Source organism: Nerophis ophidion, linkage group LG15 (genome assembly GCF_033978795.1).
Source record: "Nerophis ophidion isolate RoL-2023_Sa linkage group LG15, RoL_Noph_v1.0, whole genome shotgun sequence".
Taxonomy (NCBI): Eukaryota; Metazoa; Chordata; class Actinopteri; order Syngnathiformes; family Syngnathidae; genus Nerophis; species Nerophis ophidion.
In genome coordinates, this window is record NC_084625.1 from 15,822,915 (window position 1) to 15,835,657 (window position 12,743).

The window sequence follows — 12,743 nt, forward strand, 5'->3', positions numbered from 1 at the left end:
CAAGTCTGATGAGTTTTTTAGTCTTTATTCCTATAAAATATTTGTCAAAATGCGCTAATTGTGCAAGCTTCTGCTGTTATTTACATGAATAATAGCAGTCACTGATATCGTAAATACGTTAATTTGCGTCGGAAGATCAAGGAAAGATGGCTGACATTGCAGAAAAAGATTCAACTTAAGAAAACGCACCTTTCATAGCTGTAGAAAACCCAAACAAGGCAGTGTTGTGTAAATTAGAAATGCCTTTTCACAGCTAAGATGTGTTGTGAGCTGTACTTCGTGTTTAAATCATTTTAGCCAGCGTACTAAATAAGCAAAATGTATGATAATGCTTTGAAAATCAAAGGAGTTTGATAACATTTCTACCCACAAACAATTTTCCATCCATTTACTACCGCTTGTCCCTTTTGAGGGCGCGGGGGGTGCTGAGGCCCATCACAGCTGCAATCGGGCGGAAGGCAGTGTACACCCTGGACAAGTCGCCCACCTCATCACAGGGCCAACACAGATAGACAACATTCACTGTCACATTTTACACACTAGGGGAAATTTACTGTTGCCAATCAACCAATATTATTCTATATTTCAACCTTTTGTAATACTGGTTTCCCAAGTTTTTCATATGGTGATCAGACTGCTTTGGGTACTACTAGATTTCACATTTTAGCAGAGATTTTAAACGTCTCAACGAAGACCAATGAAAATACAGGACATTCAATCACAACATGTTATATACACAGTACAGGCCAAAAGTGTGGACACACCTTCTCAGTCAATGCGTTTTCTTTATTTTTATGACTATTTACATTGTAGATTGTCACTGAAGGCATCACACCTATGAACGAACACGCGGAGTTATGTACTTAACAAAAAAAGGTGAAATAACTGAAAACATGTTTTATATTCTAGTTTCTTCAAAATAGCCACCCTTTGCTCTGATTACTGCTTTGCACACTCTTGGCATTCTCTCGATGAGCTTCAAACACACCTGTGAAGTTAAAACCATTTCAGGTGACTACTTCTTGAAGCTCAACGAGAGAATGCCAAGAGTGTGCAAAGCAGTAATCAGAGCAAAGGGTGGCTATTTTGAAGAAATAAACATGTTTTATTTTTTACTTTTTTGGTAAGTACATCATTTCACATGTGTTCATTCATAGTTTTGATGCCTTCAGTGAAAATCTACAATGTTAATATCCATCCATCCATCCATTTTCTACCGCTTATTCCCTTTCGGGGTCGCGGGGGGCGCTGGCGCCCATCTCAGCTACAATCGGGCGGAAGGCAGGGTACACCCTGGACAAGTCGCCACAATGTTAATAGTCATTGAAAATTAAGAAAACAAATGAGGAATGAGGAGAAGTCCAATCTTTTGGCCTGTACTGTACTGTGTATGGGGGATGATTATTATTACATTCTTTAGCCTGCTAGAAAATGTATCCACCCCCTCTACTCGTACTATGATGTACTCGCATAATGTGGTTTATTAAGCAGTAATTTCTGACCATGCATAACAAGGTTGGTGAATTTGGACTACATTAATAATTGCCAGCCTGGTCGTGCCCGTCTCCGCTAACACTTTGCATTGGGGGAACACAATTTGGTGTGACAGAAGTAAAATGGCGTTGTGAATAATTTATTATTCTTTTAATCCCCAACCAAATAAGTATTTCTATGGCGTCACATTAGTGCCAAAAATCCAAGCGCATAAACACTGTTGTCAAGCGCTGATTCTCCACTTCGTGCGCGCGCGACACCCTTTTGCGCGCGTGTGGTGCCTTTGTGCGCTCGCGCGGCGCCTTTTTGCATGCGCGAGGTGTCTTTGTGTGCGCGCGCGGTGCCTTGTTGCGTGCGTGCGGTGCCTATGTGCGCGCGCCGTCTTCGTTTTGGCACTTTGTGGGCGGTTATTCTTACAAGACCCCTCTGTTTGATTGGTCAGGCGAAAATAGCTGATGGCCAATCAGGAGTATAGCAGGGCGGGTCATCGTCAATATGTGTCAAGATGATACAGCTCCTGTCGACAAACTAATTCTAAAAAGTCCAAATTTAGTGGAGTTGTGGAAAATGCCAATTGAATTTTGTGTAAAAGTCTTTGAAGAAGGTAATGTCTCATCTGTTGAGAGAACATCACATAGTTAATGAAGTTTTAAGATCAATATTTTTTCATACAACCAGTCCACAGATGTCAGTCAATGATGCAAATTATATTTTCAAATGAGTTTTCTTTCCTCACTTGTCTGTTTTAAAAAATATTTTTATTTATTTAATATTTGTATATGTAAATATTGAATGTATGCCACAATGTGGGACTATTTCCTCTATCTACTTTAAGTTTACACCAGAGTGTACCCGAACCCACTTATCTATGCGTACTTCATATCAGGACCACATGATTAGCATATGGGCCTAATTGTTGATGTTATGATTGCAATTACTATTTTAGTAGAATAATGAATGACGGTTTATCACTACAATTAATTGAAGTGAATTTTATAGGAGCAATGAACTGTCAGCGCATTTTATTCATCTAATGAATATGGTTTTAATTTTACTATAAAAAGTATTTACGTTTCTGCAAACAACTCAAACTACGGAAAATTAGATATCAGCCCAGATTATTATAGATGGCAGAGTTAAAAATATATATTTAAAAAAACAACAAAAAAAGCTAGCTCCATACATTAGGCAAATTAAATCTGAGAGATAATAGTGTAAGACTTACTTGTTCAGCCATGATAGCCCCATGAAAATATGGTTTCCTTTCTTTTTAATCCCAGGGAACTGCCATGGACCTTTCATCAAAGATATGAATAAATGTTTCTCCAGCGTAGCGGCCATCTTATCTTGGACAGCTGGTCTCCATCATTTTATTGATGTCAATGGCACATCTACTATTTAGATATACACATACATACAATACTCTGACATTTATAACAAATCGAAAGGAGAAAATTAATAGTCCCACTTTGTGGCATACATTCAATATTTACATGTACAAATATTAAATAAAAATATTTTTAAAACGGACAAGTGAAGAAAGAAAACATATTTGAAAATATAATTTCCATCATTGACTGACATGTGTGGACTTGTTGTATGTGTATGAAAATAGAGATATTGATCTTGACACGTCATTAACTATGTGATGTTCTCTCAACATATGAGACATTACCTTCTTCAAAGACTTTTAGATAAAATTCAATTGGCATTTTCCACAACTCCACTAAATTTGGACTTTTTAGAATTAGTTTGTCGACAGGAGCTGTATCATCTTGATACATATTGACGACGACCCGCCCTGCTACACTTCTGATTGGCCCTCAGCTATTTTCGCCTGACCAATCAGAAAGAAGGGGCCGTGTAAGAATATCCGCCCACAAAGTGCCAAAACAAAGACGGCGCGCGCGCACATAGGCACCGCGCGCGTGCACAAAGACACCTCGCGCACGCAAAAAGGTGTCGCGAAGTGGAAAATCAGCGCGCGATAACAGTTTTTATGCGCTTGGATTTTTGGCACTAATGTGACACCATATATTTCAAGTTTGTAGAAACAAAAAAAATGTTGGTGTATTTTGGGGGAATTTATTGATAAAATGTGTTTTGTTTCTTATTGAGAAATTTTCTTCAATATACAAACGTTTCTATCCAAGTAAAATCAGTTGGATACAAAAGGAATTAAAGAAATCTACAGCCATATAATTATTGGGATTCACTATCATTATTTACAGTATATATTGATTATTAAACATCAATATTACTCAGTCACATACTAATTTTGAGATTTAAGCAATATTTAATATGCTAGGCAATGTAATGCAGTGTACATAAATGTTATATTGCTCTAGCTCCTAGCTCTGCATTATCAACACTAGATATCAGTATTGTTAGCTGACATAATATGTTTTACTTTTTAATACAATGCTTAATTTAAATTAAAAAGAAAATCCTAATTGGGCAAATAAACTGGAAAAGTAGATTTTTCTATTTTGAAGTATTGCAGTTAAGTTATGTAGCTATTTATTGTTAATTAGTTATTTTACGATACATTGATTATTGCACAGTTTACTTGTTTTGTTATACTTATGTAATTGGCAAAATGTTGTGACATAATATTGCAAGTTAGTGTCTGATCTATAATTACAAAACATTTAAAATGTTTCAACTTCAGACAAGCAACAAGGCACTTTTTGTTTATTGGGTTTCAGTTTTTTTCAGGACATTTGGCAGGGAAAAGAGTATCTTTATCATGCAGCCTATTTGTGCTCAATTTCAGGCAGCAGAATATCTGGTTTGAAGAGAAAGACACAGCTTTGGTAAGGAATGGTATTTTTTTTGTAAATAAATACTTGTGTCACTAATGATTATTGGCAATAATTAATGTATCCTATTGAGAAAAAGCACATTGATCCTGGAGGTAGAAATAGATACTAACTCCGGGTACTTTTTTGGCACAGACCGAATCCCGCCAGTTTTAAGTAAAATCCAACTGTGCCATTTTATGGTACTTGGGTTGCGCGTGACATCACGCCTGGTTGTTGACTCAGCTGGCTTTTCACACTTTGACACAAGGTGAATACTCCAGCAGCACTGAGAGCAGACTTGATTGATTGAGACTTTTATTTGTAGATTGCACAATTCAGTACATATTCCGTGCAATTAAACACTAAATGGTAACACCCAAATAAGTTTTTCAACTTGTTTAAGTCGGGGTCCACGTTAATCAATTCATGGTATAATATACTTAGCCACATTACTTCCAGGTAATATTTCAATGCCAACGAAGCAATTTACTGAAACAATGCTACAACGTAAAAAAGTAAGGCTCCACTTTTCCAAAAATGTCCTATCTTGATGGTAATATACAGTGGGGCAAAAAAGTATTTAGTCAGCCACGGATTGTGCAAGTTCTCCCACTTAAAATGATGACAGAGGTCTGTAATTTTCATCATAGGTACACTTCAACTGTGAGAGACAGAATGTGAAAAAAAAATCCAGGATTTCACATTGTAGGAATTTTAAAGACTTTATTTGTAAATTATGGTGGAAAATAAGTATTTGGTCAACCATTCAAAGCTCTCCCTGACGGAAGGAGGTTTTGGGATGCAACTCTGTATTCTTCTTCCTCCAAACACGACGAGTTGAGTTCATACCAGTAAGTTCTATTTTGGTTTCATCTGACCACATGACATTCTCCCAATCCTCTGCTGTATTATCCATGTATCCATTTTGGTATAAACTCAACTCATCGTGTTTGGAGGAAAAAGAATACTGATTTGCATCCCAAGAACACCATACCCACTGTGAAACATGGGGGTGGAAACATCATGCTTTGGGGCTGTTTTTCTGCTAAGGGGACAGGACGATTGATCCGTGTTAAGGAATTAATGAATGGGGCCATGTATCGTGAGATTTTGAGCCAAAACCTCCTTCCATCACAGACAGCTTTGAATGGTTGACCAAATACTTATTTTCTACCATAATTTACAATTAAATTCTTTAAAATTCTTACAATGTGAATTCCTGGATTCTGTCTCTCACAGTTGAAGTGTACCTATGATGAAAATTACAGACCTTTGCCATCATTTTAAGTAGGAGAACTTGCCCAATCCGTGGCTGACTAAATACTTTTTTGCCCCACTGTACAGTAACTTGCCTATTGACATGCTACTCATGAGCTTGGGCAATTTTACATGGCGATTCCAACAGCTCTGAATTTGTTAATGAAAACTTTACCTTCAAAATCAAACAGCTTGTGTGTAATAAATATACCTACAGGATTACTACTTTTTAGGGCGCAACAAAAGATTAGATAGCAAAGAATAAACTGACTAGGCAACGCACCATCAACTATACATTACTGCCATCAATCGTCTTGGACTTTCAACTGTAGCAATAAAAAGAAATATTAAATGATAAATGGGTTGTACTTGTATAACTCTTTTCTACCTTCAAGGTACTCAAAGCGCTTTGACACTATTTCCACATTCACCCATTCACACACTGATGGAGGGAGCTGCCATGCAAGGCGCTAACCAGCACCCATCAGGAGCAAGGGTGAAGTGTGCTCAAGGACACAACGGACGTGACGAGGTTGGCACTAGTTGGGGATTGAACCAGGGACCCTCGGGTTGCGCACGGCCACTGCACCACGCCGTCCCAATTCATATTTATTAACACACACCAAAGTACCCAAAATTGGTACCTTGTTGGTTCAAATGTGAACAGTACCCATCCCTCTCTAGAAGTGTTGATCAAACTTGAAGTTGTTCCGCCTTGGCGGAGGTCTGTGCTCCACTGAGTGGTATTCCAGCTATGAGATGTGTTTTAATTGGATTAGAGGCTGTTCCTGAAGAGAAGGTTTCCTAATCCCATTATGTTGGAAAGGAGTCATTGTGTGGGCTAATCCTCTTCCATCCGGCGTCCCAGTAGGAGCGCTCCCAAAGCCACCGGGGGGACAATGAAAGGAAAGTGAAAGTAACACCACCACATACCTGTAAAGTGTAGTTGGCTTTTTCATGGATTAGCTGAGCAATCAGTTTTGCCGTATGCTGGAAATGGACTTTTTCTAAAGGGGGAGGACGACACAATGTGTAAATATATCAGCTAGCGTACATCACGCGGCAATACTCTCTCACAATCTACTTACCGTCTGCTGTCGGATGGATGATGAGAAATTTCTTGTCGAGAAACTGAGCCGCCCGGTGCGCTAAATTGGCCATCTGAGGAGAAAAATACATGATCATGGAAGCCACAGCTTGCCTTTTTTGCAGCATATTCTTGCGGTATTTACCGTGTATGCCCTCGGGTCGGGCTTTGGCATTCCAAGATAACGCTCTGAAAAAGCCGATGCTGAAAGAAAAATAAGTCATGTTTGAATTAGCATGTTCTTTGACCAAAATGTTTGTGAAAATATACATGAAACATCAAGGGACTTCAAATAAGCTTGTTTCCCTTCACATGAAAAAAGTGATGCTACACTTTTTTTTAAATTAAAGCAGTGGTGAACCACTTTTGGAATAATTTGGTTTTTGAGTCAACACTTTGCCCCAGTTTTGATACAGCGTTATTTCAGTTGTCGTACAGCCAAACATTGCCCAAAAAAACAAGTCAGTTTTCTCCCATAGTTTTCCTACTATTTAGTTTGGATGACTAACCTTTTATAATTACCAGTAGATAACTTGGTTTTACGCTTTCATAGCAATATTGCAATTTAAAACCCCTCTTTTCTGCCGTTAAGTTTTTTTGAGTTTAGACTGTGTGTTATCATATTAATTAACTATTTAATGTTTAGTATTGCTTCTTCTCAACTTAATTTGTTTTAGTTCGCTTAGCATTTGCTAAAAGTTTGCCCATAAAGTTGTTTGCAGCACATAACCCATCCCCAAACATATTTTTGTATGTGTGCTATGGAGTAAATAGTCATATCTAGAGGTGGGAATCTTTGGACGACTGATGATTCCATTACGATTTAGGAGGTACGATTTGAATAAAAATGTATTATTTATGCATTTATGCAGTATAGCTCGGTTGGTAGAGCGGCCGTGCCAGCAACTTGAGGGTTGCAGGTTCGATCCCTGCTTCCGCCATCCCAGTCACTGCCGTTGTGTCCTTGGGCAAACACTTTACCCACCTGCTTCCAGTGCCACCCACACTGGTTCAAATGTAACTTAGATATTGGGTTTCACTATGTAAAGCGCTTTGAGTCACTAGAGAAAAAGCGCTATATGAATATAAATCACTTCACATCATTAATTTATGTATAATGATGCAGTTTTTAATTTATTTTTGTTTAACTAACTAAACGTTTATCCCTTTCAACGTTTAATAAACAGTTAAATTAATTCCCATTACATTTATTATGTTATTAAATGTGTGCAAAACTGGAACATAAGTGCCCTATGATAAAGGAGCTGGTCGGATCTCTCGGTGAGGTGGTACCGCTGCAGTCAGCCAAATTATAGAAACGGTCTGCATTACATTGTTTATAATAAATAAATCGATTATCAACAGGGATGGCGTGGCGAAATTGGGAGAGTGGCTGTGCCAGCAATCTGAGGGTTACTTGGTTCAATCCCCACCTTCTACCATCCTAGTCACATCTGTTGTGTCCTTGAGCAAGACACTTCACCCTTGCTACTGATGGGTGCTGGTTAGCGCCTTGCATGGCAGCTCCCGTCATCAGTGTGTGAATGTGTGTGTGAATGGGTGAATGTGGAAATAGTGTCAAAGTGCATTGGGCTCCTTAAAAAGGGGTAGAAAAGCACTATACAAGAACAACCATTTACCATTTTTTCTTACATTTACTAATCAATTTTATAACGTCCATGTCGGAATTGCGATGAATCCAAAAATCTATTATTTCCCCCACCTCTAGTCATATCTGTGTACTATAATAGCCAAGCTAGTTCCTTACCTTGACTCTTTATACTATGCTAATGTTCGAGGAATATTTTCCCTCCTTTTGGCAGTAAGTTTGAGTAAGATTGTCTTCGAATTTGGCCTGCATTCTTGTAAAAAAATTTAAGTGTGCTACAGTGAGCACACGTTAAGTTTCAAATTCAATTCATCAAAAAGCCTTGGAAAACGGGCAGCCGATCGAGAGATTGCTTTGACCTACTGATGTGTGATGCGCACATCGATTCGGAAATATCGCTACCGTCAATACCAGATTTCTGTGCTCTAAAAATCGATTCTCAAATCATAACATCGATACTTTAGTTCAAGGGCGTCCAAACTTTTTCCACCAAAGTCAAAGTATTCCATGTTTAGTTTTTACAAATTTTTACTAATTGATTCTTATCCAGTTTGCACTTTGTGTTATTATTATTGGCTTTTATCTAGTTTGCACTTTGTCTGTATTATTACAATTATTATTATCGACTCCTCTTTGCCTCATTCTTTTTATTTTTCTATTTTAATGATGTTAGATCTGTTGTTGTTGTTGGGTACAAGTGTTGTAAATTAGCTTTGGCTACAAACACTATGATGCATACATTGGATAACTGTTTCAGATATCTATGTTTCTGTATCCGTCCCTTTTTCAAATAAATTTAAATTAAATAAATAAATAAAGTATGCAGGGGCCATATTGAATGCTAAAAAATGCTAAGAACAGATATTGTGTCAATTTTGTAGTATACGTGATAAGGCGAATAAGTATATTATTAATTATTAGTTAGAACATTTCATGTTTTTCTCATTAGATGACGATTTTTATTTCTCTTTCCCTTACATTTATTACTATTAACTATACGACTGTGTAACTAGTAACCAGTGTGTCAAAAATTCGGCTTGTATCAAAATATTACTGTTCAGTTGAACATTTAACTGTGTTTATCATCTTCAAATGAATTAATAAGTTAGTATTATTAAATTATTTAACTAATTAAACTTTGTTTATATTTTAAGTATATTTTTTGAGCGCTGCTGATATTTTAAATCCGGGCTGTCTAAACTTTTTCCATCAGGGCCGCGTACTGAAAACTCAAGTATGTAGGGGCTATTTTGATATTTATTTTATTTTCTAAAAAAGGCTAAAAACTTATGTACATCTAAAGACAAAACTTTGTGTTGTAAGTGACTTAGTGTATTATTATTAATATTTAAAAATTTTAATATTTTTTGCTCTTTTTTTCTTACATTTTACTATTGTTTAGACAGATATGTTATTTGAAACTACGCAACTTTTAAAATGTTAGTATACACATTAGGTATATTTGCACCCTTTTCTCTCTCCAGCGCTGGTATTTCTGTAGTTTGTACATACTCCTATTTTGTAGAAGAAATTGTTGAACTTAAATGGGTTATAAATGGGTTGTACTTGTATAGTGCTTTTCTACCTTCAAGGTACTCAAAGCACTTTGACACTACTTCCACATTTACCCATTCACACACACATCCACACACTGATGGAGGGAGCTGCCATGCAAGGCGCTAACCAGCACCCATCAGGAGCAAAGGTGAAGTGTCTTGCTCAGGACACAACGGACGTGACGAGGTTGGTACTAGGTGGGGATTGAACCAGGGACGCTCGGGTTGCGCAAGGCCACTCTACCACTGCGCCACGCCGCTCAGTTCGAGTCACCTCTAATCATTTTACACAGCCTTAGATGTAAATAATCTGGAAGGACTCTGCCTTCCTAAAAGGCAGAATGCTAATACTAACGGTCGATTCTTGCACTTAACGAGATTGTAAGAGCTGTTACTCCATATCTTTTTCTCCAAATCTCAATTTATTCACTGCCGTGTCTGACACCCCTCCTGGCAAAAAAAAAATAAAAAAAATAAAAAGCCCTGTGACATCAGTCACACCGTGTGACTACTAGTTTCCCGTAATTTACAGTTTCCTGATTCAGTGCACCGACACCTCCTCCTCCTCACCCTGCTGACGCACACAATTCTACTTTTATACTCTGTTATATTTCTTATTTTTGTCGCCAGATGAGCTGAGGGAGGCTCGGTCGCTGTGGTTGTATATTACAACGTCACACCGAGGTGAATCTCATCTCCCATCCCCCCCTTACAAATATAGCACCAACAACATTCAATCAAGTAACTCCGAAGCTATAAAAATAAAGGTCCTGGAGCATGTTATTGCTTTATTACAGCTCTCAGTGTGGTGCAGTTGTCGTGGAGGGGGAGTTTAAATACTTTTTAGACAAAATAGAAAATGAGTCTAACCGTGCAGTTCAAAGTCGGTGATTGGCGAGAGGACGGCACCGCATCTGGCAGGAGATAGGTCGTCGCTGAGCAACAAGCTTGTGATGTAGCCTCCATATTCCTGAGGGACAACAGCAGTGTTAATTTTGACAGCAGTTTTTTTTATTTAGTTTTTTGACTAAAATGTATTTGAGTAAGTCCATCCATCCATTCATTCATTTTCTACCGCTTGGCCCTTTTGGGGTGGTGAGGAGTGCTGGAGCCTATCTCCAGCAGTCCTGCAGCACTCCAAGGTGGTGTACACCCTGGACAAGTCGCCATCTCATCGCAGGGCCCACACAGATAGACAGACAACATTCACACAGTAGGGCCAATTTAGTGTTGCCAATCAACCTATCCCCAGGTCCTAGTCTTTGGAGGTGGGAGGAAGCCGGAGTACCCGGAGCAAACCCACGCAGTAAGTCATCTAAATTGACTTAGTTTTAGTTGACAAAAATTACTGTAAATTTTGTTGACTAAAATATAAAGTACCGTATTTTTCGGACTCTAAGTGGCAGTTTTTGTCATAGTTTGGCCAGGGGTGCGACTTATACTCAGTAGTGACTTATGTGTGAAATTATTAACACATTAAAGTTAAAGTACCAATGATTGTCACGCACATACTAGATGTGACAAAATTATTCTCTGCATTTGACCCATCACCCTTGATCACCCCCTGGGAGGTGAAGGGAGCAGTGAGCAGCAGCGGTGCTGCGCCCGGGAATCATTTTATGGTGATTTAACCACCGTAAAATATCAAATAATATTATTTAGCTCATTCTTGTAAGAGACTAGACGTATAAGATTTCATGGGATTTATCGATTAGGAGTGACAGATTGTTTGGTAAACGTATAGCATGTTCTATATGTTATAGTTATTTGAATGACTCTTACCATAATATGTTACGTTAACATACCAGGCACCTTCTCAGTTGGTTATTTATGCGTCATATAAGGTACACTTATTCAGCCTGTTGTTCACTATTCTTTATTTATTTTAAATTGCCTTTCAAATGTTTATTCTTGGTGTTGGGTTTTATCAAATAAATTTCCCCCCAAAATACGACTTATACTCCAGTGCAACTTATATACGTTTATTTTCTTTCTTTATTATGCATTTTCGGCAGGTGCGACTTATACTCCGGAGCGACTTATACTCCGAAAAATACGGTATAAAGGATCTTTGAAGTTGTCTTTTATGAAGGTTATTGGAGATCATCTCAAAAACAAAATTCACAACAAGATCTACACTCCATGAAAATATCATTACATTTTACACTAAACCTTACCGTGTGTTTTTATTTTAGCTGAATTCAAGCTTTATTCAAATGTTGAATTCTATATGACTATGACTTATGAAGAATTCTGTATCATTTGCAATAATTAACGTTTTGGCCACTGTCCCGTTTAAAATTCAGCAACCAGTTTTGTAAATCTAGAACTTATATATATATATATATATATATATATATATATATATATATATAAAAATATATATATCTCACATAGCTGTTGTTCTTTGTATGTTATCTTGAGAAATGACAAATTTGCGATTTTGGGTTGTCAAGTTGAAAATCTAGAAGAAATAATGATTTGTCTTTGCTAGAAATATAGCTTGATCCAATTGGTTATATATTGTAAAAAAATGCAGATTGGATTTTAACCTATTTAAAACATGTCATCACAATTCCAAAATAAACCTTAATCAGGAAAAATTACTAATGATGTTTTATAAATTATTTTAATTTTTTCAAAAAGATTTGAATTAGCTAGTTTTTCTCTTCTTTTTTTTCGGTTGAATTTGAAATTTTAAAGAGTCAATATTGAAGATAAACTATGTTTCAAAATTTAATTTTCATTTTTTTCCTGTTTTCTCCTCTTTTAAACCGTTTCATCATTCATTCTCTACAAAAAACCTTGCCTAAAAGGAAAAAAAATGTACGACGGAATGACAGACAGAAATACCCATTTTATATATATATATATATATATATATATATATATATATATATATATATATATATATATATATATATATATTAAAGGTT

The 12,743-nt window shown here is 37.0% G+C and overlaps 1 protein-coding gene across 5 annotated transcripts in view; it reads right to left on the reverse strand.

Moving 5' to 3' along the window:
- Positions 1 to 12,743, reverse strand: part of LOC133569305 (dipeptidyl aminopeptidase-like protein 6) — a 468,141-nt gene that overhangs the window by 5,605 nt on the left and 449,793 nt on the right. For all 5 annotated transcript variants that reach the window (XM_061921539.1, XM_061921536.1, XM_061921538.1 and 2 more), the window contains 4 exons: positions 10,678 to 10,777; positions 6,788 to 6,846; positions 6,644 to 6,716; positions 6,489 to 6,562 (listed from right to left, as the gene is read on the reverse strand). In XM_061921539.1, coding sequence (XP_061777523.1) covers positions 6,489 to 6,562; positions 6,644 to 6,716; positions 6,788 to 6,846; positions 10,678 to 10,777 — 306 coding nt within the window. The remainder of the gene's footprint in view (positions 1 to 6,488; positions 6,563 to 6,643; positions 6,717 to 6,787; positions 6,847 to 10,677; positions 10,778 to 12,743) is intronic.